Genomic DNA, 27,083 nt, shown 5'->3' with positions numbered 1-27,083 from the left:
GATAGTCCATGCTTGACCTCGAGGGGCCCATTTGGTCTTGTGTTGGAGGGGCCCAGAGGAGACGTGGTGTCGCATGCCGACGGCAGTGAGTCCAGCTTGCTCGGCGCATATTCAAACCTGTGTGTCATGGGCCATCCCGGCACACTTCCATTGGTGCCGATAGCATCAGTGGCTGCGCGCGGCGTGCAGTGACAGTCCATGCTTGACGTGGATGATGATGTGGTACAGGCGGGTCTTGACAGGCAGAACGATGAGTTCGAGCCGTCGACGGTTTGTCTTGTTCCACCATGTGAGTCTTTCTCCCTAGAGATTCTTGACGCATCCAGGCACTAAACTGTGAGCCGGATGATTGGCATGTTGGTGCGGGTACGAGTGGATAGGTCCAACCTCTCAATCCAGCATGACGGTGCAAGGATGGTCTCCGCCGCCGCCAGGCTCCATGAGTTGATCAAAATCCCTTATATGACGCCAGGGCACTGGCTGGCGAGTGGCGGTCGATTGCGCGCTGTAGGACCAAGGTGTCAATTGCAAACAAAAGATGGGGGTTTGGATGAAGCCGTCGAGGAGCACTAGGTCTCTATCCGCGCAGGCGGCAGAAGTATAGGAGGAAATCGGTTGCATCAGAGACATCAATGGCTGTAAAGTATTAGAAAGACTCTTGGTATTTTATTTATTGCTATATGCAATTTATGGAATCGATACACCATTTAATTGATATCCTCCAGCAAAATGAAACACATCATATGCATCCATCTTTTGGCTAGAGATATGGTATAAGAAATAGGCTATTAAGTAACTCTAAATGAATTATGGATACATCTGTATCCTTAACATACCGAAATGATTGCCATTATTCGTATCAAACCAATGGCGATTCCTACAAGCTAATTTTCTAATCAATGGTGGGCCAATAATGAATGTTGGAGCGCAGGGTCAAGGTTGGAGGCTGCAGTGGCCGCGTTTGAGAAGGTGCAGACGGGAGGGAGGCCTCACGACGTGGGCGTTTCTTCCCTTGCGATGTGCAGGCGCACCACCATCCCTAACACCAGAGCACGACGGCAACAGAGGGTGCGCAGATGATTGGGCCAAGGAGTTATCGGAGTGTTTACACGCTTGCTCATCATCAGACGACGATGGGAGACGACGGTGGGGGATGAGGAAGGTGGTACTCCCCCAACATGTGCCCAGACTCCCCGCACCTTATGCAATGCGAGCCATTGGCGCAATTGGCCGGGTTGTGGCCTGGGTCTATGCAAAGCAGGCATTGCCCGTCGAATGCGGGGTTGTCTCCTTCATGCTTCGTAGTTGACCTCCGATTGATGCCGTGAAGGCCAGATTGCGATGCTTGCGCCTGGGCTACTCCTAGACCATGTTGTCCTTAGCCTTGGCCGGGTCCTCCAGCTTGTTGAACCCACAGCCGGATTCCACGGGAGGACCTGATGGGCACACATAGACTCACCAACCGCCACCTCAGCGACGACCTTCCCTCTGACGACGTCGCGGTAGGCGCGCGGCTTCCCATCATCGGAGGAGACCAGGGAGCCGCACCAGCGATCCCGCGGTGGGCTCTTGTCGGACGGGGGCATGGGAGGGGGGGGGGGGGGGTACACCACCCTTAAACGATGGACTTATACAGTGAATGGCTTCTGTTAATTCCGTGCGTACCATTACCTAGAACTTGGCCAAAGGGTTACTGGGATTTTCTTATGGGACAACACCATCTAAAAGAAGGCTCTTAATTGACTTTTGACCTGTTTTTTCTTCTATAGCTCCCCTTTGTAGAGCAGTTGAAACTTGTAGGATGTCATTCAAGATATTGATTACAAGTACCCGCCTATAGAGTAAAACAGTGGACTTGTATAGTGGATGCCTTCTGTTGACCTTGGAGATGCACCTCGGGTCGCTGGTCGTGGCGGCTTGGCTCTGGAGGAACTAGCTCTCTCTCACTCGTGCCTCTACTCATTCTAGCTGCTCACTACTCCCCTTCCTCTGTTCTTCCTCAACTAGGTCAACCCAATTGGCCTGGGACACTTGGGCCAGCAATACATGGGCCACACATCCAACACCCCCCCTCAAGAGGGGTGACAGATATCTATCATTCCCATCTTGTGACACGCTAAGCTGCATTCTCTGGTTCCCAGTCCTTTAGCCAAGCAATCTGCAATTTGTTGCCCTGAGCTCTCATACACTATCTTGATAATCTCAGCATCCAGCTTTTCTTTGATAAAGAATCTTTCAATCTCCACATGTTTGGTTCTATCATGTTGAACCGGGTTGTTTGCTATATTAATTGCCGACTTGTTGTCACACCATATATCTTCAGCCCTTCTAATAGATTCCTTGTCCATAACAACTCACTCAGTCCCTGAGACATGGCTCTGTATTCAGCCTTTCAGCCCCTGCAGATTTGGAAACAACAGGTTGTTTCTTGCTTCTCCAAGACACTAGATTTCCTCCTACAAAGACACAATAGCCTGAAGTTGATCTCCTGTCATTTAGGCAGCTAGCCCAATCAGCATCACAATAACCATGTACAACAAGGTGTCCATAACTCTTGAACAATAGTCCTTTCCCAGGAGTACCTTTCGAGTGTGTGGTGAGCAATCTTCAAATTATTAAAAAAAATCTCAAGATTCTATGTACTGCCTCAAGATTTTTCTTCTAGGCTCATGCATGTATTTGATCACAACACTTACTGCAAATGTAATGTCTGGTCGTGTATGACACAGGTACAACAACCTCCCAACAAATATTTGATATCTCTCCTTATTCACTGGCTCTCCTGACTGAGCTGTCACTTTGTGGTTTTGATCAATTGGAGTTGATGCTGCCCGACATCCTAGCATCCCTACATCGCTTAGGAGATCTAAAGAATACTTCCTCTGTGATAGCGCAATCCCCTTGGCAGACCTGGCCACTTCTATGCCCGGGAAGTACAAATGTAATGTCTGGTCGTGTATGACACATGTACAACAACCTCCGTACAAATATTTGATATCTCTCCTTATTCACTGGCTCTCCTGACTGAGCTGTCACTTTGTGGTTTTGATCAATTGGAGTTGATGCTGCCCGACATCCTAGCATCCCTACATCGCTTAGGAGATCTAAAGTATACTTCCTCTATGATAGCGCAATCCCCTTGGCAGACCTGGCCACTTCTATGCCCGAGTATTTGAGTCTGGCCCAGATCTTCGACTTCAAAGGCCTTACCCAAACACTCTTTCAGTCTTGCTATTTAACAGTGTATGAACCGTTACGCTGCCCATACCCCATATTACATACAACATGTCTGAACTTGTCTCGGAGACAGTTTCAGACCATAAAGAGTTTTCTTTAACCTACATACCTTGCCAGCAGTCTCAGACGTAGAGAACCCCGGTGGGATCTCCATGTAGACCTCTTCCTATAGGTCCCCATGTAAGGGAGCATTCTTCACATCAAGTTGATGTAAGGACCACCCGAAATTTGCTGCACAGGAGATCAGGATTCTCACAGCATCTTTGCTACCGGAGCAATGGTCTCATCATAGTCAATGCCGTAGGTCTGGCTGTACCCCCTCGCCACAAGCCTTGCCTTGTATCTTTTAATCTTCCCTTCCGCATTCTGCTTCACAGTGTATACCCACTTGCAGCTGACTGCCTTCTTTCCTGTTGGAAGAGGTGTTAGTGTCCATGTCTTGTTCTTACTTAATGCCTCTAGCTCCTCTATGATAGTTGCTCTCCACTTTGGATCCACTTTTGCTGCCTTCCAATTAGTTGGAAGAGAACACCAGCTGAAGATAAGCAACAATTTTTTTGTGGGCTGGAGATAATGCTTCCTAGGAAACATAATTTCCAATACCATTGGCATCGAACCCATACTTTGGCTCTCGTATCCCTGCTTTTGCTCGGGTACCTTTTCTCAAAGCAATTGGCAAGTCCTTTGTATCAGATGAGCCTGCATTGCTACTCACCCTGAACATGATGTTGTCATCTTGACCTCATTCACCTTTTGACACCTATGAGAAGCATCACCTTGCTTCAGTGAATACACCTTTAGCTGCTCCTCTGGCTTTGCCGTCCACCTCGGTACACAACCGATCTGGGTGGGAGCACTGCCTGCCTGACTCGGCATCCCATTAGTCACAATCGGTCCTTCACTCGATGGTGTTATCATTTTCTGGGGCTGCTGCTCCCTTCTCTGTACATGAATATCACCCTCAATTGGTTGTTGCAGCACAAAATCAGCACCACCACCACTCTCCCCCTCTTGACCTATAATAGTAGATTGGGTATGGTCAAGACTTCCAAATAATCCGTTAAGATCGGTTTTCTCACCATAAAATGGTTTGGATTCCCTGTTCACAAATAATCCATGCTCACAAAGGTCCTCCGTTCAGGACTCCAATACTTGTAGCCGCGCTGCCCAGAAGAGTACCCAATGAAGATACACTTGACGGCATGTGGATCCAATTTGCCCACAAATAGCCTGTGATCCCTGACAAAGCAGACATAACCGAACAGCTTGGGAGGAACCACAAAATCATTCTTTCCCAGAAGTAACTCAGAACGTGACTTCATACCTAGTACTCTTGATGATGTGCGATTGATCAGGTGTGTCGCAGCCATCACAACTTCACTCCACAAGAATTTCGGCACATTCGTAGTAAACACCAGTGATCGACCGACCTCCAGGATATGGCCATTCTTCCTTTGTGCCACCCCATTCTGAGGAGTGTTCGGACATGAGGTTTGATGCAAAATCCCTTGCTCTGATAACAAGGTCCCAAACACTGTGTTAACATACTCAGTGCCATTATCACTTCTTATCACTTGTACCTGAACATTGAAGTGATTTTTCACATAGGCACAGAAAGGTTTGAAGCATTGGAAGTTTCATCCTTGTGACACATCAAATAGATCCATGTCGTACGTGAGTGGCAGTCAATAAAGGTCACAAAGTACTTTGCACCACTGACCGACACCACCGGGCTTGTCCAAACATCCGAGTGAACAAGCATGGATGGTGATATACTTCTAAGTCCCTTGCTCACATAAGACGCCCTCATGTGTTTTGCAAACTCACACACATCACATTTTATCTTGTTCTTATCTACTCCAAGGAGATATCCCATGGTGTATGCTCTTTGCGGATGATGTGGTGCTAGTTGACGATAGTCGGACGGGGGTAAATAGGAAGTTAGAGTTATGGAGACAAACCTTGGAATCGGAAGGGTTTAGGCTTAGTAGAACTAAAACCGAGTACATGATGTGCGGTTTCAGTACTACTAGGTGTGAGGAGGAGGAGGTTAGCCTTGATGGCCAGGTGGTACCTCAGAAGGACACCTTTCGGTACTTGGGGTCAATGCTGCAGGAGGATTGGGGTATTGATGAAGATGTGAACCATCGAATCAAAGCCGGGTGGATGAAGTGGCGCCAAGCTTCTGGCATTCTCTGTGACAAGAGAGTGCCACAAAAGCTAAAAGGCAAGTTCTACAGGACGGCGGTTCGACCCGCAATGTTGTATGGCGCTGAGTGTTGGCCGACTAAAAGGCGACATGTTCAACAGTTAGGTGTGGCGGAGATGCGTATGTTGAGATGGATGTGTGGCCACACAAGGAAGGATCGAGTCCGGAATGATGATATACGAGATAGAGTTGGGGTAGCACCAATTGAAGAGAAGCTTGTCCAACATCGTCTGAGATGGTTTGGGCATATTCAGCGCAGGCCTCCAGAAGCTCCAGTGCATAGTGGACGGCTGAAGCGTGCGGAGAATGTCAAGAGAGGGCGGGGTAGACCGAATTTGACATGGGAGGAGTCCGTTAAGAGAGACCTGAAGGATTGGAGTATTACCAAAGAGCTAGCTATGGACAGGGGTGCGTGGAAGCTTGCTATCCATGTGCCAGAGCCATGAGTTGGTTGCGAGATCTTATGGGTTTCACCTCTAGCCTACCCCAACTTGTTTGGGGCTAAAGGCTTTGTTGTTGTTGTTGAAACAGAAGTTTTTTCATTCGCCACATGGAAATGATATTAGCGGACCGAAAGCCTTCCCAATCATCTATGCTGTAGAGTACTTTTGAAATAGTAGAATCTTAGGTGACATTGATATATTTTTACACTTAAACTTTGTGCAGGAATGATGGCTTATTGGCTTTTGTGAACAACTTCTTGAAGGAGCACTTCTTGCCAGCAATATTTGTAGACTATAGAAAATGTGTTCAGCAGGCTATATCTAGTAAGTCAACTACTTCCCGCCAGTAGATAGCAAGTGTGATCTACTCTTTATCTATTGCTATGCTGCATGAAAGGTCTACAACATAAGTCGGTGAATCACCAATTTAAATATGAAAACCGATGTATTTTGTTGTGACCATGATGGAGATTCTGGTCAGAGATTGAGAAACTACTAGCAGCCAAAGAACAAGACAGCCTGTTATTTTGACCTTATAATTTTATACACATGTAGAGTTATTAGAATACATTTATTAGTTTGGGCATTCCACAACGAAAATTCATCTAAACTTGTCCAATAATTCACTTTAGTCACTGAACTTGGAATGGTCTTTTGTCTTTTACTGATTGGCATACGTATTTTCCTGATATGCCATAATTTGACCAAGTTTGGCCTAGATGAGTTGGGATGTTTCTCAAGGTTATTTTTGCAAAATCAGAAAAACTGAAGGGGAACAAGTTGACCAGTCAGGCTGCTTTGCGCTGCTCCTGTGAGAGATAGGAAAAGGCAGGTGTTCTGTAACACCCCCAGGCGGGCTCAACTGCGTCGCTTTCTTCGCCCCAACGTGGCGTACAAGCAGAAGCAACTTAGGATTGGAGCCCCCACTCGTCGCCCCTTTCCTAGTCCGTCCCCCCCCCCCCCCCCAATTAGGATTGGAGCCCCCACTCGTCGCCCCTTTCCTAGTCCCCCCCCCCCCCCCCCCCAATTGACATGGGGCTGTAGCCTGACAACATCTACAAGTTTGGTAGTCACGTGGCGTGCTACGTTGCATGGATACGTATCGGATACGGGGATACGCCCGATGCGCCAATTTTCTAAAAACATGGATACGGGGATACATTTATATATAGATGCTACATATATTAATTATTACAAATATGAAGAAAAATTTAAGGAGCTTCTAGGTCAAAGCATGCCTTAATAGGATTACCCCTTTCTTTTCTTGCACTTAGTCCACTTCCATTAATTGGCAGTGAGATTTGCCTAAGTTTGCTATTCCAATCAATGCATCGACTCTCTCTTGCTCACCTTTCAATTAAACAAAAACATTGACAGACATGTTTTCACATGAACTCACGCCCATGTTGGTAATCTTCAAAAGGTGCACCTTTATTATTGAGGGGATTTCACGTCGAACGAGGGGTTTCAGGTAACCAAAACGTATCGCAGAAGTATAGGAGTATCAAACATTATTATCTTTTTTTGAAGTCAAAATATCGAGGGATACTTACGGGGTACGTATAGGGCAGTATCCGGTAGGATACGCGCACTTTCTGAAGTATCCGCGCAACATAGGTGGCGTGTGGCGTATAACTTCCTGGTAGTGTTTGTCTTCTGCAGGACCAGGTTCCTGGAGGGCGACACAGGGGGGAACAGCAGTTCGCGGAATAGCGACTAGTCCGTGCCGTCCAACAGGGTTGGTTCACCAGCGCGCGTGCCTCCATGAGGTGCGCCATCAGTACATCCGGGTGCAGGTACTGGTATCGGCGGCGGGTTAGCTATGCGACGTGTGTTGCTGCTGTCGTGCAATCACATGTGCTTGTGTCGCGCGTGCACAACCGACGTGGACACGTACCCCTTGTACGAGGCCACGTGTAGCCCCGTGTCTTGTTCTCTTGATTGAAGCAACTGTTTGCCATTTGCGGTAGGAAAATCAATTTGCTGGCGTCGGCAAGCTTGATCGTGTTACTGCATCATGCCGAAACATATCCGCTTGCGCACGTTATGGTTTGTTCAGTAGCCGGAGTAAAAGTTAAGTTTTATCGCCCTAGTCCCTTCATCGTCGCCGTCGATGTCGGACAGCTGCTCGAGATAGCACAACCTTAATCTCATCCCGATCTCCGCTCCATGCACACCTCTTAGTGCCGGTGATGTGTGGACCATGTTGGCTGTTAGTGTTATATTATGTTCCATGTATTTCCTTGTTGTATGAGGGGTTTCCTGCATATGCATATTCACCACTTGCACATGTGTGTGTGTGTGTACTGGCCATTGGCCCCTAGGAAATGCAAGTTGCATATTTCCTAACATGGCACTAGAGCATAGGTCATTTTTTTTTGCACGTGCAACTCGTGCTTTGATCCATCGCTTTGGTGGGTGCTGCGTCACCTGACACCAGCCGTGGTCTCTAGCGGAGCTATTGTGTGCTTCTCCACCCCGCAAGTCAACGCCCACTCGTCCACCTCGTAGGCCCAAGCCTCTTCAGTCGTTGTTGCTCTTCCTGCAGCCATGTGACATCGGCCACAATCTTTGGCTGGGGTACTATCTGCTTGCTCGTCCACCCCGCATGTCCAAGCCCATGTCAATGTCGCCCGTTCATTTCGCAAGTCCAAGCCCCCGTTAATGCCGGTCTGCCTTTGGCCGCGCTACGCTAGTCCGCCAGTTGCCGCCATCTCAGGACTGACGTCCTGATCCTTCTGCCGCCTGTCCCGATCCGGCTGCCGCCGTGCCTGATCGGCCCGCTCGGTCGTCCTTTGCCAGGCCCGCCTGTCCATTCCATGCCTGGCTTTCTGGCAGTTCCACACCTGGCCGTTTGGCCGTTCCATGCTTGGCCGCCAGGATCCATCGCTGCTTGCTCTAATCTGGCCCGCCTCGGTTGCCTCCTGGAGCATCCGACACTTCTTTCAGGGCTTCATGGAGGGCAGCAGGAATGGCTCCTCCCATGGCAAGAGCTCTCGTCAATGAGCAACCATGATGGCTATTTCGAGCCTGCTCTAGTATTGACGCATGGCAGCATATTAGGTGTGTTGGGAGGCATGGGCAGGCCATCGACGGCCCCTCACTGTTTGGGCATGCTCGCACCCACTTGCTGCTTTACTGTTGTCACATGCTCCGGCCGGAATAGCTATCCGGTGCCGTCATCACTTTGAACATTGCCCCATGGATCATCATCACTGAACCAGGTGTGCTCACCAGCAACCTTCGCAGCGGTGAAACCCATGCCGGCTAATGAGAGACTTCAGCTCCCTTATTTGGAAGGCTAGGGCCTGCTTACTCATTCTTATTGCTTACATATAGATTCATCATCAGACAATTCAAGTGGAATTCGAAGTGGGGGATGTGCCCCACTTAGTCTTACGTGGGGTATGGGTATCTAGTGGGGAAATCCCTACAGGAGAGAGCACGTCCATGCATGCAGGAATTTCCCACCTCATGCTGGCATCGTCACATTAATTGCTAATTTTTATTTTTTGAAATGATTTATCTCACAAATCTTTAATTTGGTTAGCGAGTCTTCTTCATCCTCAACGAGGGCTTCAAAACAAGATCTCATGTTGGCATGTTTCAATGATTTTATTCCGTGGCCACCAGTTGCCAGATTATTTAGATTAAATGCTGAGATAACCAGATTTTTTTCTCCAGAAATAGCCAATGGATCTCAGGTCCCATTGTACCCGAATTGGAAAAAATAATTTGAAAAATCCAAAAAGCTTAAAAAATTCCTGATACGTTTTGGAATCAAACCTGATCAGGTATTACACTCGTGTGAAAAGCTTCGACCGACTCCTTCGCCAAGAAAACAAATTTGAGATTACAAAAAGCGTGAGTAGTAACTTTTATAATGTCGATCCACCAAGGATACCATGAGTCATTCCTCTGCAAAACTTTTCACATGAGTATTACTCTGACCATGTTTGTTACAAAGAAGTTTCAGAAATTTTTAACTCTTTTTGATTTTTCTAAAATTGTTTTTCCATTTTGGGTGCATTGGCCTCCATGTTCCAAAGATCTGCGCCAGTTTTTTCTCTGGCTAGTTACTATATTATAGTACCAGTTACTATATTATAGTAACCGGATGAATGGCACTCTGTACTGCAAACTAAGTTATATAAATTTGGTAACTACGGGTATATAAATCCGGTAAGTAAGTGAAATTAATGTCGTAACTACTGACAAAAAAATGTTGTCAAAACATACAACACGGGATGTAGTTTTGAAGATCTTGCGGCAATGAATAAAATGATAAAACGGATCATCAATCGGGTTGATGGTTTAGGAGATAAAAGTTTATAGTGTAGTCTCCCACATAAGACACTGAGGGGCACGTCCCCTACATAACACAGTCCTACATTAAATCATCCTTTACACGATATCATGGCCCTATTGTGCATCAGAAGTGCGCTTAAGCATTGTGTGGAATTTGGTGTCCAAAACTATGTTTGCATGTATGGTGGTTGGCTGGCTGGCTGGCTGCAGTAACCTATTCCTGAAATTTTCATCCTTGCACATTCGAACAACTTTATTATGTCGTTTGGCAGGTCCAGCAGCATTTAGACCACGTGTAAATGCAACCTCAGTATATAGCTCACTAGTGGAGAATGGCCGCCCTGTACTACAAGGGCTTCTGGCTGTTGATATAATTGCCAAAGAGGTAATGCCTTAGTAATTGAAACATGAATTTTCTTTCAACCCTTAATTGTACTTAATAATATTTATTCTCTCATTGTCTCCTTAGGTTCTTGGTTGGGTTCAATTGATGCCGGTCTATGCTGCTGAGCTTGTCGAGTATGTTCGCACCTTTCTGGAACGTACACATGAAAGATGCCGGGCATCATATATGGAGGTATAATTATGCACTTGTCTGTTGGTTTCAGGAACATGCAATTCTTATATGTGAATTAAATCTACTACTTTTATGTTCTAATTATATGGCAGGCTGTATCCTTTTCTTCTTCTTCTAATTCTGCTGACTTGAAATACAAACCAATAATTGTGCACTTCTGAAACTCGGCTGCCGAGCTGTATATCCCACATCTGTTTGGTTTAGACGAGACCCATAGATATGGACGGTCAACTTTAGATGTGGAACATTGACGTCATTGTGGCTAGCAGCTAGCCTTGCGCAGAGAGGAAATGTCATTGTGAAACCCCGACAACACAAAGTATGCATGCCAAATTGATGAGGAAAAATAGATGAGAAAAAAAAGAAGAAGAAAGAAAAACACATGCCAGATCTGTTTAGCTACTTCTAGATGCTCCCAGTCTAGTGTAGTATTTCTTTTCTTTACCCTACCTGCTGTTTCTAGAGTTCTCTAGTTATAAGTAGCTGTGAGTAGAATGGTGAATACGAAATAATGTTTTCTAGATTGTTCCAGCTATAAGTAGAAGTATGTGAAGGCTTCCCAAAGCCCTATAAATAGAGGTCCTCACCTCTACTTTGGAACCAGACTATGTACCCACTACCTATAATAGAACTTGTTGTTTTTATCTAAGATCTTGGAGTAGATCTTGTGCCCTAGGAGTTCTGGATTGAACTCTTGCTGCCCTATCGGGCTACATTCGCCTCTAGAGCGATATCTAGCACAGCACGTTGAGGCTGTTCCTTCAACACTTGTGCTGTACACATTGTAGCAGCAAGGTGGAGTTGCTCCTCCATAACCTTTGTGCTGCTTCACAAATCCATAGATCCTGGAAAGCAACAACTTCAAGAATGATTCATAGTTACCGGATTCGCTCAAACCATCGTCGAACTCTGATCTAGATCAATTGTAGATTGGGGTTTGAATTCATTCGATTCATACCTGATTTGCTGTCTGATTTGTGATTGGAGGACGAACAAACAGGAACTTGGGTGTCCCTCGTGTCCTCATTGTTGCTGCCTGATGTGGCACCTCTGTTGCTGCTGCAACTCTGCTATCATCGCAATTAATTGCAGACGAGATGGGAGTAGGCAGTCAACCAGGAGCAGCCTGGACGTGCTGTTGGGAGGAGATGGGAGGGACTGCAGCCAGCATGGAGCAGCATCGAGATGGCACTGGAAAAGATGGGAGCAGGCAGCAGCAGTAAAGTAGAAGGAGCAGCAGGTTGTGTGGCTTGGCTGGAGGAAGGAAGTGAGGAGTGGTGGCTGGTGGTTTAGGTTTCAGCTTCTAAAGGAGTTAGGGCAGAAATGAGGAGGGGATTAATTTGAATGGAGGTCACTATCTGAGCGTCCAATGGTTCTTAATAATGGGAGAGGGAGTGGCACTAGCTGAGCCAGCCGAACTGCCTGATGGGTCGTTTCTTTCTATATCTTTTATTTCTTAAAATGTATTTCATCTTTGATTCACAAATAGAACAGAATCTCGAATCCTATGCAACCGATTTGTGAATCCTATGCCTAATTCATGAATCGAAGATGTATACCCCCTGTCAATTTGATTCATGGAAATTGGTGAATTGTGAATCATGAACCCGAATTGCAAACTGAGAGAATCTGGTAACTGTGGAGTGATTATTGGTTAATGGACATGTCAAAAGAACTGCCGTGCTATGGCACAGGGCAATTCTTCCACCTCCAATGCATGCGATTGATGCGTCCAAGCATATCCTCGTGAACCCTCTTAAGCACCAATTGCCATAAGCCTTTGTGGTGTCCTCTTCGTTTTGTAATCGCAAGTACTCCCAAAAGACTACAACCACAGCTTTCACCATTCTCCATAAACTCAATATGGTCGTGCTCTCTGACCTGAATGATCTCATCAATAGAATCAGCTGGGACACCATATGTGATCACATTTCCGCACGCAAGTTCCCCAGCCGCATTTCTTTTCTGCTTGAAGTATGGGTCATGGGCCTGTATAGCGTTTTCAATATGCAAGTACAGCTCCGTAATCATCTGGAACCATTCACGGAAATTTCAGCCTGCCACGGGTAGTTGGAGGATAGGGGTGGGAATGTTCACACCTTATATGGAGGGGGTCAAATCAGCAGGCAAAGCAAGTGTCTTTTGCAATGTCTACATTTAACGTTCGTACTAGTAACTCGTGGCTAACAACTAATCTTATTGGGTGAGTTCTGCAAGCAATTTTCTAAGCAATCACAGCTTACTTTGATGCAGTGATGCTCTTGTAGCTCAACTCCGTTGGTGCTAAATTAATAAAAATAAGCCCCCTTTTTTTGCAGTCCAAGTGTATTTCTAGTCTGTTTTCTCCATGATCCTTTTATATTCTGGCAAAATGCAGGCTGTTCTTGAGAAACAAAGTTATATTCTCCTCTCACGGAGTGATGTTGAAAGTTTAATGCGTCTGGACCCTGCAAATGCTTCTTTGCAAAAGTCTTTTGGTCAACTTGATAACGACATTCCAGATGCAGGAATTGAAGTGGAGATTGAACTAAGTGATCTCCTATTGGATATGTGCCCGATAAAACAGGTATATTTTGTCACGTTCAAACTTTTTAGTACTCATGCATTTTCCTTTTTTTGGTGTGTGTGTGTGGGGGGGGGGGGTGTGAATTTGCATGCACATGCATTTTATTCTGCTAGTCAGTATATTTTTATGGTTTTTTTCTCCTGAGGCATGCACTAACAGGTTCCAGTTGTTGATGTTAGAGAAGAAGATGTACACCACATTTCTAGTTTGATCATGTCTTCAAAGCTGATAATGTTCTAGACTTTTGGCTGATATGCCTTATCTTCGAAAGCTGACAATGTTACCAGATTCGCAGTCTGCTCAATTCGCAATTTGTGATCCATCACTTTCTACGAATTGGATTCGGATTCGAGGGGGGTATACATCTCTGGTTCGCGAATCTGATAACCGATTCATGAATCAGATTACTCTGATTCAGTAGCTCCCCATTTGGTAGTCTGATTAGTTACGCTTAACAAGTTCTAAAAGTGATGAGACATTTTCTCTTAAATAGAAAACCAAAATTGCTGCTAATCTAGAAAGCCCACTTCGGTCCAATAGCCACTTCACATGGCCTTCCTTTCTAGGCATTGCCTCTTGTAGAATGTGGAGAAGGAGCGTACCAGCCGCGAGCATGTCCTGGAGTGAGGGTCAGATAAATGAGAGAAAGGGATTCTGGATTTGAATGAATGAGAGATGGAATAGAATAGAACAAGAGAAAAGAGAGGACAAAGATGCATGCAGTGTTTTGTTTTTAACTGGTTGTACAGACCCACGTGTCTTGTCTGATACGGAGTATTATATAATGAAGATGTACTCTTCTCTCTCAATTACATGCGGGGTCAAGATTGTATGAACCTACACGCCATTGCCTTCTCATCATTCGTGCTGATGTACACTGGTTCTATATATTTTAATACTGAAAGATAGTCGGAGATGACCAATTTCACACGTTAATTTGATTTGATGTTTACCTTCTCTACTCTGTTCCGAAGATCTCTGCATATATCTCTAAGCACCTGTGTGGCTGAGGAGCTCAAGCACATGCACACAATACAGTCTCATATAAGATACATACTTACACATAATATTTACTGTGGAAGGGACAAGTTGAACTTTTTTATTTCAAGAGGCGTTATTATAGTCTTGAAATGTGAGAGACTGGGCAGTGTATGATTATAATATTTTCATGCTAATTGTTAACTGTTCTTCTTGGTATGCAGGAAAACTTGATCCATGATGACCAGAAATTGATATTGCTGGCATCTCTTAGCGACTCCTTGGAATATTTAGCAGATTCAGTTGAAAGGTAAACCTATTGTTTCACTCGTTTAGCTACCTTGTTGAACTACAGTACCATTCCACTGATATCCACTAGAGGGGCAAATAGGGTAGATTCAGTTAGTGCACTAGAACATTGTGCGACTATGAAGCATCAACACATTCCAGCTATAGTATACATCTGATTCCAGTCACACCCTATTAAAGAATACTTCCTTCGTCCCACAATATAAGTTGTTTTTGCAAGCTACATTGTGGGACGGAGGGAGTAGTTAGCAATCATATAATACTTAATCCTTTTTGCTGATCTTCTTGGTTGTATCATCGCTTATGATCTGTCATCGCGAGAATTCCTGTGCTGCATGCTTATGGTTTTGCCTCCTTTGAACTTTCAGGCTTGGTGAGTCATTTATAAGTCCATCCACCATCTCAGAAAACAAAAGTGACATACACCAAAGTCACCATACTCGCACATCTAGTGCAATTCCGAAAAGCCTTGCATCTCTTGCTAATGAGTACAGAAGGCTAGCAACCGATTGTGTTAGAGTCTTGAGATTGGAAATGCAGTTGGAGACAATATATCACATGCAGGTAATAGTACTCAAGTTTCTGATGGTATTACTCTGTTGTTATTGATGGATTTATCGCATGTCAATAATTTTCTTGCAAACATTCAGGACATGACAAAAAGAGAATATGTAGAAGATCAAGACGCTGAAGATCCTGATGACTTCATCATCTCTCTTACAACTCAGGTAGGCCAGCCCACGTTAGTATGAGTACAACTTTAGTGTTCTTTAGAGCCAACCTATGATTGTTTTTATTGTAGAATCTTATTACATAGGGGGGTATTTACTGACTTAAGTAAAACAATCTAAAGATGATGCTTTCAACTAACCGTTATATCCACAAATGGAAATTAGTAAGCACTTGCGAGAAGTTACCACAATGCCAAACTGTATATAAAAAAGTAAATTGCACTAGGAACCCGTGATCAGTTTAGCCCTGCAACTTGCAAAAAGCTAAATTCAACACCGTAAACATGACACGGGTACGTCCAAATTTGCCAACAGGCAAGCCATAGGAATGCATATTGTTTATTTGTTTTTTGCCTGTAGTTAGATCGGCAGATAATACGTTCTTCAAAAATAGAACCCTAGTATTGACAGGAATTTGCGCTCAAATAGTCATTATCGGTTGGGTGCTGAGTAGGGATTAATCGGTGAATCGGCCATTTAACTGAATTTATCGGTAACCCATTTATCTAGAGGTTAACCAGGGCCATATCTGCATATCCTAGGCTATATAGCAACATGCAATGTACTAAGGTCCCCTTTGTTTGGGCTACAGATTCCCTAGAATCCCCTGGCTCTATATTCCTGAGAATCAGCTGTCGCTCTGGATTCCTGAGAATCAGAATCTGGCTGTTTGTTTACCCAGTTATTGGTCAGATGTAGGAGCTATGGATGTTGTGAAATGTCAGTAACGTTCTGGAGTGCTGACGGTGATGTTTATATGCAGATTAAAGCACATGTCATGTGTTTTGACTCGATAAAGTGAGATTTAGCCAAAAAAAATACGGATTATTTTTTCTAGAATTGTCATGATGGTAGGAATATACCATCCGATATATGAAAATGACACATAACATCCAAAATAAGCAACATCCATCATAGTCTTATATACGAAATATATCATCCAAAATATGGACCAACCATCATAGGCTTGCATACGTACACATACCATCAAAAATACACACTTACCATCATAGTCTTGTCAACTAATATGTGAAACTATACTTGATCTGCGAGCAATCCATTAGCAATCGCCTCGCGAGTTGCTTGCATGGTCGCATCATCACCAACCACAATGTTGGAAGCATGGCCTATGGGTTGGGGATGTATGGGTAACTTGGCATTTTCAGTAAAATATGCTATTTCATCTTGAACACACCAAATGCACGCTCAATGACTTTGCGTAGAGATGAATATGCAAAGTTAAATTCCGACACATGGTACTATTGCCCTTTGTATGTAGCTAAACATCCATCACAATTGGGATAGCTGATGTGGAGTGGAACTCCTAAGGCCGATCTTTCACGATTTTGAGGGGGATCCCAAGAACACGAAGAACACGAGAGGGAAAACACTCAAATAGACAAAACTCAATCACATATGTGCTAGATCCACATACACAAAGGGGAGATACAAGATCCAAAGTCAACACAAGAGGGTACAAAGGGTAGCTAGTTCATCCCAATCCTTGAAGGAGAGAGGTCTTGAATCCTTGGAGGATCTTCCCACAAGGGGGTCTTGAATCCACTTGGGAGATCTTCTCACATGGAGGCCTTGATCTCCATGTGAGTAGGGGTAAGTGGATGAGCAGAGCTCTATCTCAATGTTGAGCTATCACAATGCTAACCCTAAAACGTAGGTAGTAGCAGCTTCATGGCCTTCCTCCAAGTACTTGATCACAGACAAGGTCTCCGCTTGAGGTAGTAGCCATGTCTCACATGTGGAGGAGTATGTAAGTTCGGAGAGGAGCGAGTTCACCTCGGCTTCGATAGCCCTTGCTCGAGCTCTAGTCATTGGTTCACGTGGTGTCTTGGGAGACGAAGGTAGGTCCATGGGGATGACCGTAGGATGCTCCGCATCATCTCCCCCCTCCCCTTGGGAAAGATCCGACCTCAGATTGAAAACCTCATCACCATGGAAGGAGATAGATCCTTGACATTGAAGATGTCGCTCACGTTGTACTTGTCGCGTGGAGTGGCGATCTTGTATGCATTGTTGTTGTAGCGTGCTAGCACGTTGAAGGGTCCGTCGGCGGAAGGTAGCAGCTTAGACTTGCGCTCGTTCGGGAAACAGTCCTTCTGAAGGTGTATCCACACTAGATCTCCTAGGTTGAATATCATGGGGTGCTTGTTGATGTTGAGCTTGGTCGCGAGTCGTTGTACTTGGCGCTCGATTGCTTGTCGTGTTTCTTCATGCACCTTCTTGAGATAAGTTGCTCGTGCACTCACGTCCATGTTAGTGCGCTCTTGTAGTGGTAGTGCTAGAATGTCCGATGAGGATAACGGGTTGAATCCGTAGACGACCACGAAGGGGGACTTGCCGGTAGTAGAATGTCTTGCTCGATTGTAGGCGTACTCGGCAATGGGTAGGCATTCCTCCCACTCCTTGATGTTCTTCTTTATGAGCACGCAGAGGAGAGTAGATAGCGTCCGGTTTGTGACCTTCGTTTGGCCGTCGGTTTGCGGATGTTATGCCCATGAGAAGAGTAGTTTGATTCCGAGCTTGGTGCATAGTGTCTTCCAAAAGTAGCTAAGGAACTTGACGTCGCGGTCCGACACAATAGTCTTGGGCACTCAATGCAATCTCAAGATTTCCCTACAAAAGAGATTTACAACATGTGAAGCATCATCTATCTTGTTGCACGGAATGAAATGTGCCATCTTAGAGAAACGATCCACAACATCAAATACCAAATCTTTTCCATTTTGAGTTCTAGGCAAACCAAGCACAAAGTCCATACTAATATCTTTCCATGGGTGATATGGAATAGGAAGTAGCATATATAGATCATGGGATTGAGTTTTAGACTTAGCTTTTTGACATGTAGAGCATCGGTTGGTGTAGCGTGAGACGTCACAAAACATCTTGGCCCAAATGTAGTTGTTGGAGAGGTTACATACGTCTTGTTGCGTCCAAAGTGTACCATAAGTCCTTCGCCGTAAGCCTCTTGCAAAAGCAACAAACGAAGAGAAGACTCGGGTATACAAAGCTTGTTAGCTTGCATTAGATAATCATCTTTGATATAATATCGCTCCCGAGTTTGATGCGGAATAGCAAATGAAGCATCATGCGCATACAAGTCTTTAATGTGCTCAAATCCTATGACATTCAATTCAAGTTGGGTTACAAGCATGCATTTGCGTGAAAGAGCGTCCGTCACAACATTTTCCTTACCGTTGATGTACTTGATCACATAAGGAAATGACTCAATGAATTCACTTCATTTGGCATGTCGCTTATTCAGTTTCGTTTGACCCTTAAGGTATTTAAGCGTTTCATAATCCGTATGAAGAACAGATTCATGAGGACGAAGATAATGCTCCCAAATATGCAAGACTCACAAAAGCATACAACTCTTTGTCATAAATGGGATAGTTAAGTTGTGCTTCGTATTTCCCCCCGCTAAAGTATGCTATAGGGCGCTTCTCTTGCATCAACACGCCTCCTATGCCATTACCACTAGCGTAGCAATGCACTTCCAAAGTTTTCAAAGTTGGGTAAGGCAAGTAATGGAGCATGCGTAAGCAAGTTTTTAAGCTCATGGAATGCGGTGACTTGGGAAGGACCCCAAACAAATGGTGCATTCTTCTTACTTAATGCGTGCAATGGTGATGCAATAGTGCTAAAGTCCTTCACGAATTGACGATAGAAACCGGCTAGACCAAGAAAACTACGCACTTGTTGCAAATTGGTTTGTTGTGGCCAAGTTTTAATTGCGTCAATTTTAGACTCATCAACATGAACACCCTTAGAAGACACAACAAAGCCCAAGAAAACAAGCTTATCAACACCAAAGGTGCATTTTTCCATGTTTGCATAATGACGCTTGCTTCTAAGAACTTGCAAGACATCCCCAAGATGTATGACATGATCTTCAAGAGATTGACTAAACACAAGTATATCATCAAAGTACACCATAAACACATATGCCAATATATTTGTGAAAAACATAATGCATCACACGTATAAAAGTGCTAGGCGCTTTGGATAAGCCCATAGGCATGACTAACCATTCATACAAGCCAAATTTGGTTTTGAAAGCCGTTTTCCATTCATCACCCTCTTGAATGCGAATTTGATAGTAGCCACATTTAAGATCAATTTTTGAGAAAATGGTGGCTCCACTAAGTTCAGCCAGCATATCATCAAGGCATGGAATGGGGTGTCTATAACGAACGGTGGTAGCATTTATGGGACGGCAACCGGAACACATGCAATAACTACCATCTTTCTTAGGCACAAGAATAACCGGAGCAGCACATGGACTTAAGCTCTCGCGTACATACCCATTCTACTTGAGACGTTGGACTTGCCGTCGAATCTCTTTTGTCTCGTCGGGTTGACGCGGTATGGTGCCTTGTTCGGTAAAGGTGCGCCGGGAATGAGGTCAATGCGGTGTTCAATTCCGTAAGGTGGAGGGAGTCCGGGAGGTAGCTCATCTGGAAACACATCCTTGAATTCCTGCAACAAACGAGACAACACCAAAGGTAGATCCCGTGAAGTATTAGTCCTCACCGCTTCGTCTTTGCACACAAGTACAAAGTGAAGGACACTCGATGGGCTCTCACTCACATCCCACATGTCTCTTTTGGTGGCTTAAAGCACTAAGTTTTTCTCGCCGCTCATTGTGTAGGCACTCAATTTTGATTTGTGGCGGTCACTCTCTTTTGGGTGCTTCACTCGCTCACTATTCTCTCCACGATGGGTAGATGCTTGCTTGTCGGCGATCACTTGACTTGGCGACATGGGTCGTAGCGCGTACTCCTTGCCCTTCAGCTTGAAGCTATAGCGATTGGTTCGCCCGTTATGGATGACGCCGCGGTCGAATTGCCAAGGTCCTCCTAAGAGGAGATGGCACATGGACATAGGAACCACATCACAAATTTGCAAGTGAAACCAAGTAGACCAATAGCAATATGTGGCACATGGAAACACACACACGGATAGATAAATGGGGTCATGCAACCAGAAATGAGCTCAAAATGTGGATACCACGGAAAATGCTCTTGTTGCACAACTCTAGGGAGACGCTAGCACGATTGCTCAATAGGCGGAGTGGCGAAAGATAAGTGGTTCTATCACAACCAAGAAAGTTTCTATGAGTGAGCGACCCTTGATAAACGCCGATTGATACGTGTCAATGTCAAAGAGTCAATCTCCTTTACTCCTCCCGACAACTCAAGATGAGAAAATCCCTTCATCTAGGCGGGCGCCCATGCCTACTCAGGGAGCAACTTCTACCACGGCTGACACATTATCTCCCACAAAGACCAACGACCCAAACGAGGAAGCCAAATTATGGATCCAGGAAGGCTGCATCAGAAGGAAGAGTAGGTGTTGCTATGCCGTTGGCTGGGACTGAGAGAGAGAGAGGGGAGCATAGCCCCTATGATCCCGGTAAAGAGTTCCAACTCAGCTCTTCTCAGGTTCTTTCATTCTCTTCCATTCTTATGTTTATATATTAAAGTGTAGTTTTCTTACTGAAATATAATAATATTAATCACGTAACCAGCTCTGCTTTCGCGGTCTCAAAAGGAGAAGCCCCGAACGCTTGCAGTTGCTTTTTTCTCTTTATTCCTTCTAAGCGAGCCTCTAAAGACTCTACTCCTACTTTAAACTTAGAGTCCGATTCTTCCAGTCTGTCTCAGTAACCCACTGTTGTCAGGTCATTATAGGAACTCTTCTCTTCTTTTTCATGAGAACTCTTCTCTATAGGAACTCTTCTCTTCTTTTTCAGGAGAAGACCAGATCTTCTGGAGTACCCAAGTTCTCAGTAACCCACTGTTGTCAGGTCATTATAGGAACTCTTCTCTTCTTTTTCATGAGATACTTCTCACTGCACATAATACCAACAAGTGCAGCCATCATGTACCTTTTCTGCCTTTGCCTCCTTTGAGATTGCCATAGCATCAGAATCAGTTTCGGACTCTTCACTATGGCTGCCACTTGTGCTCATCTACATAGACACAAAAGATAACAAAGTAATATGTGCATGTCATGATCAACACGAGCGATAACAAAATAACATTGTTCAACAAGTCTCGAGTGACATAAGGTAAAGGGAAATATAGTTCAACAAGTGTCAAGTGACATAACATAAAGGGAAATATTGTTCAACAAGTCTCAAGTGACATAACGTCAAGGGAAATATTGTTCAACAAGTCTCAAGCGACATAACATAAAGGGAAATATAGTTCAACAAAACTCAAGCGACATAACATAAAGGAAGGAAATAACACTTTCATGATCACATGTCTAAAGTGTGATCCTAACACCTATTTCGATAGTCTTCATATTGTTAAAGAAGCAACGATTTTCAAACTTAGCAAACAACTTGGTTGCTGTGAAGTACTCATCAGTTCCTTCATCTGCTCCACATGCCACAAGTTGTTCCATTATCTTTTCAATTTCAAAGGCAATACTATTTTGTTTGAGTTCATTGCGGCATCCTCACTAATCAAGTGGTCAACCATGCGATTGAATACCTTTGAACAAGATTCTTTTTATTGGAGCTTCCATCTATCTTCCCAGGCTCCTTCTTTGCCTTTTTGGCTTGGGTAGTTTGCACTTCTTCCTCCTTGGTTTCGTCATCTTCAACATTGTGCACTTCAGCATGCTCACAACCTGGCATCATAGAACTTTCTATAGTAACATTGATATTCTACATGATACTCACCTGCTCCAAATTTTCAGACCACATTTATGTAACTGCAAGAAGTCCTTGCTTTCTGACTGAATAAATCTTTGACACTTATCAAAAAAATAAAATCTAGTGCAATACTAGCTAAAACACAGTTTGATCTTACGAACATGACTTCGCCGGCTTTTTTCCACCTGTCATCATTAGTGTTAGCTTTAGTTTTGATTAGTATTTGTACAGAAACAATCGAAGGATTACGTATAGGAAATGTGAGCACTAACTTCTCATATTGGACTCTTCATGTCTCTCTCGTCAATGTCACCCGTAGGATCACCCAACTTATCAACACCTTCGTCATCGGACATGTTGATAGGAGATGCTCCTCCACTAGCAAAGGAGGCATGCCAGACTTCTCTCTTAAATGCCTTACCCTGAGTAAACAAAGGAGGACAAAAACAAAATTGAGATGGATTACACTGATAGTTCTTGGCCAAATTATCACATAGAAAGGCAGATGCAAACCTTGGGTGGAGCTAGAAAAAGGAGGCAGACGGGCTGTAACGCATCTCCACTCTTCAGTAAGACTAACTGCAACGGAAGTTGGATAGTCGAGCTACCTTGCCATTATTCTTCTGCCACCTGACTCAGGAGGCATTGTATACCATGGGGTCGAACCATTGCAGCTGGCAGGACAACATCTGGGAAGGTGCTGGAGACCCATGGAACACTCACCAGTCAGTGCAGCCTCTGACTGAAAGACTCGGAAAAGGTCTCGGAGGATCTGCGTTGCGCGTAGAGTTTAGAAGGCACCCAACTCAGTTTCTGGAGCAGCAGTCCAATAAAGTTGGGCTGGCCGGGACACCAGGACCGCGTGGTGCAAAGCCCTCACTCACGGGGGCGTGGTGTGATCGGATGATCTGGAGCGTTAAATGAGCGGATCGAATGGTTCAGAGCCTCAAAACACTGTGAGAGGATGTAGTTGGCTTAGTTCTTAATTTAATCCTTACCGAGATTTTGTAAGAGTTTGTTTAGGCTAAATTTTTTATAGGTACATTATTAAAAGTGAAACAGGAGTATCGATTTGGATGCATATGCATCTAGATAAAAATTCAAGTTCATATTTTGTACTCACGCATCACATAGTGCACATTAAGTAATGCTGCATTCTTCAATTTACTGATATTATTGGGCCGTTTAACATGTGCTGGGCTTTACAATGTGACAGATTGCACGTAGGGATGAAGAAATGGCTCCTTACATCCCAGAATCGAAAAGGAACTATGTATTTGGTGGGATTTCTAGTGTTGCTGCTAATGCATCAATAAAGGTTTGTTCCGAATCACTGCTTATTCTTCTTGTTATAAGCCTGTACTGTCAAAGCAGATTCGAGATATCCTACTTACGGTTGTTCAATTATGAAAGGCACTCGCACTAATGAAGTCCATCAACCTGTTGGGAGTTCAACAAATATGCAGAAACTCGATAGCACTAGAACAGGTAGGACTTTCATTTGCAGTGATAGTTTTTGATAGATCAAGTAGATGGCCGATTCCGTAGTCACATGTGTAAATTATTTCTCTCTATGCAGGCACTTGCAGCCATACCTTCCATTGATAGTGAGGCAGTCCAACAGAGATTAGATCGTGTTCGGACATTCTATGAGCTACTAAACCTGCCTTTCGAGGTACACTAGTAATAATACCACGTACCCATAGTCGTGTTTTTTCTTTTTTTGCGAATATAGTCGTGTTTTTTCTTTGAAGCTTATCACCCTATTCCTCAATGTGCAGTCTTTGCTTGGGTTCGTTGCTGAACAGGAATATATTTTTTCTGCAAAAGAGTAAGCGTGTCGAATATTTTTCATTTACATTGTCATTGTTTTTGGTTAACCATATTCAGTTTGATGTTATTTTGTTTGTGTAGATACTTGAGCATACTAAAGGTCAATGTACCTGGTAGAGAGATACCAATGGATGCTGAACGCCGTATCTCACAGATTTTGAGTCATTAAGTTGAATTGGGCAAGATGATTTTAGCCATAACTGGTGGCAGATGTCTCACTGTATCTTTCTCGGCTATCTTTGTAGCTGTAGTTAATTTTGTTATTTCTGTTTGGTTTTTTTCTTTTGATGTCTACAGTGTAGGTAATGTGTTATTTGTTGTCTCATTCACTGTAAATTTGTAGTGCTTTGACTGGAACGCTCATTCTTGATCGTTGTAAATGTGTAATCTTTTGGACGTAATTTTAATAAAATTCCCAGATTCATGTGTTCCGTTATTCAAATTGTTGCCGTCACATAGCACATGGTAAATAGTCACCACAAAAGGTGCCAATTGTGGCCACGAATTTAAGACCGAATGTGAGCCATGGGCTAGCAAATTGTGGCGAGCCATAGTTTCTAGTTTTAAAGAAAGACACTAAAAGGTACTCCCTCCATTAACAAATATAAGATATTTAGATATTTTAAATGGACTATATATTGACTGAAATGAGTGAATAGACAAACTAAAATGTGTATATACATTCAATTCTGAAAAAAGTGTATAACATTGTATATTTGTGAATGAAGGGAGTATCTTTTTTTTTTGCAGGCAATTTAGAGAGCTTTATTCATAAAAAACAGTCCTAGGACAGTATCATTGAGCCAACACTCAGTCACATTCAATGTGCAAGCACGCTTAGCACAAAGATGAGCTGGGATGTTTGCTGTCCTCATTACATGTTGAATTTCAAAAGGGGAAAAATCTCTAGCTAGCTCTTCAATTTCATCTAAAATAGGCGCCACAATCGAACGTGTATTGTGGCGAGTGTTCCAGAGTGACACTACCTCTAGACAATCAGTTTCCATTATCACATGCGTAGAACCCCTCTGTTTGGCAAACTTGACACCTTCATGTATAGCAATAGCTTCCATGATGAAAGGGTCCGAAATTTCCTGGATGAGGTTTGCACCATGCCGCAAGCAAAGAGGTATTTGTGCGAGCAACGCCCCCACCTCCTCCTCGGCCTTCTTCAAAGTTCAGTGCCTCATCCGTTGAGATCTTGATGATGCCTTGCTCCGGCGGTCGCCAGCCGTGGCCAGGTAATACCACCGGCTCCTTCCTTGGTAGCTCAAGGATTGCCATCACTTCTCTCGTACGTCTTGCTATAGTCACCGGATCAAGAGCTGCACCATCATGCTTCACCCGATTCCTAGAATGCCAAATGTTCCACATGATGGTGATAATGATGGGCCGATCTTTGTCCGTGATCCGCTGATCACATAAGATATCCCTCGCTCAACTGGTAGGGTTTAAACTTGGAGAGTAATCTAGAACCATGCCCTCGCTGCATCCCAAAAACCAGCAGCGTGCACACAATGAATCAACGCATGTTTCAGATCTTCTCCCATTGTATGACAGATTTTGCATCCATCAACCTCTGCTATATGTCGCCTCTTGAGTGTGGTCTCGTCAGGAAGGATTCCTCAGAGAACCCTCCACCAGAAAACACGCACTTTAGGAACAACATTGAGCTTCCACAGAGCCTTCCACATATGTTTTTCTTCATTTGAAGTTTCCGTAGCCGTTCCTTCGTCGAGAGCTGCACTCTCTTTCTGAGTCATAAGAATACGGTACGCTGATTTAACAGTGTATAAGCCTGATCGCTCAAACGCCCACGCAAGGGAGTCCGCACGCCCGTTCATGCTTAAAGGAATATTAAGAATTGCCTGTGCATCAGTTGCAATGAACGTGTCATGAACCAACGATTCATTCCATCTACCAATCTGTGGATCCAGTAAATCTGCAACTCTGTCAACAGTGGTGTTGGCTGGTCTCACCATCGGTTTCATGGAGCTCGTTCCTGGAATCCATTTATCGTCCCAAACTGAGATAGAAGTTCCATCCCCAACTCGTTTTATAAGACCAGCATCAAGTGTTTCTCTTCCTGCAATAATTGCCCGCCAAGTAGCCGACGCTGATCGGGGACATGTTGCTTGCATGAAGTCGGTGTCCAGGAAATATCTACCTTTCATCACTCTTGCACACAAGGAATCCGGCTTTGTCATAAAACGCCATCCGTGTTTTCCAAGTAGTGCAAGGTTAAACTGATGCAAATCTCGGAATCCCAGGCCGCCCTTGCATTTTGGTGTCGCAAGATTTTGCCAGGATACCCAGTGCATTGATTTCTTGTCAAGAGAGCTACTCCAAAAGTATTTTGCCATGGGGGTAGTCAAACTCTTACATACCTTCTTGGTGAAGAGGAAAGTACTCATCGGGTAGGTCTGAATTGCTTGCACAACTGATTTCAACAAGGTTTCTCTACCTGTGCAAGCAAGGAGCTTCTCAGACCACCCTTGTATTTTTCCTTTCGCCTTATCACTGATATACTCAAAGGTGTCGCTAGTGATCCTCCCCACCGCAGTGGGTAGACCCAAGTATCTCTCATTGAAGGCCTCTACCTGTATGTCCAAAACCCTTTTAAGGGTATTTTTCAGAGCACTCGGAGTGCTAGTACTAAAAAATATGGCACTTTTATCATGATTAACACTTTGTCCCGAGGCGGCCCCATAAACTTGAAGGATTGTCTTTAGGCGCATTGCACTGTCTTCATTTGCACTGATAAAGATTAAACTATCATCAGTAAACAAAAGATGGCTAACCCATGGGGCTTTATAGCTTACTCTGATCCCCCTGTCAATCCATCCCACGTTGTAAAATTTGAGTAGAGAGGAAAACCTTCCGCACAAAGCAGAAAAAGATATGGGGAAACCGGATCGCCTTGCCGAAGCCCTTTGGAAGGTGTAAAGTACGCAAGAGATCGCCATTTACTCTCACCAAAAATCTGACTGAAGTAACACACTTCACAATTAGCCTGACAAAGGCCATGTCATATCCCAACTTCAGCAGAACTGCCTCAAGATAACTCCATTCGACGCGATCGTAGGCCTTCATCATATCGAGTTTGACAGCACATGAGAAAATTTTCCCTTTCTTCCTTCGCCTCATCGTGTGAACAGTCTCATAAGCTACCAGAACATTATCAGTAATGAGATGTCCTGGTACAAA

General features: G+C 44.2%; 1 protein-coding gene across 1 annotated transcript in view; it reads left to right on the top strand.

Moving 5' to 3' along the window:
- Positions 1–24,312, top strand: part of LOC123157649 (exocyst complex component SEC8) — a gene marked incomplete in the record, with an annotated part of 43,591 nt that extends 19,279 nt beyond the window's left edge. Inside the window, 12 exon segments of the mRNA XM_044575903.1 lie at positions 6,113–6,213; positions 10,470–10,582; positions 10,667–10,774; positions 13,152–13,340; positions 14,543–14,628; positions 14,996–15,191; positions 15,278–15,355; positions 23,260–23,361; positions 23,457–23,531; positions 23,623–23,718; positions 23,825–23,874; positions 23,958–24,312. Of these exon segments, the coding sequence (XP_044431838.1) occupies positions 6,113–6,213; positions 10,470–10,582; positions 10,667–10,774; positions 13,152–13,340; positions 14,543–14,628; positions 14,996–15,191; positions 15,278–15,355; positions 23,260–23,361; positions 23,457–23,531; positions 23,623–23,718; positions 23,825–23,874; positions 23,958–24,045 (1,282 nt within the window).
- Positions 24,313–27,083: the final 2,771 nt, after the last annotated feature.

This window comes from Triticum aestivum, chromosome 7B, assembly GCF_018294505.1.
Source record: "Triticum aestivum cultivar Chinese Spring chromosome 7B, IWGSC CS RefSeq v2.1, whole genome shotgun sequence".
NCBI lineage: Eukaryota > Viridiplantae > Streptophyta > Magnoliopsida > Poales > Poaceae > Triticum > Triticum aestivum.
Note: the sequence above shows the minus strand (reverse complement) of the source record. Positions and strands in the feature narration are given on the sequence as shown.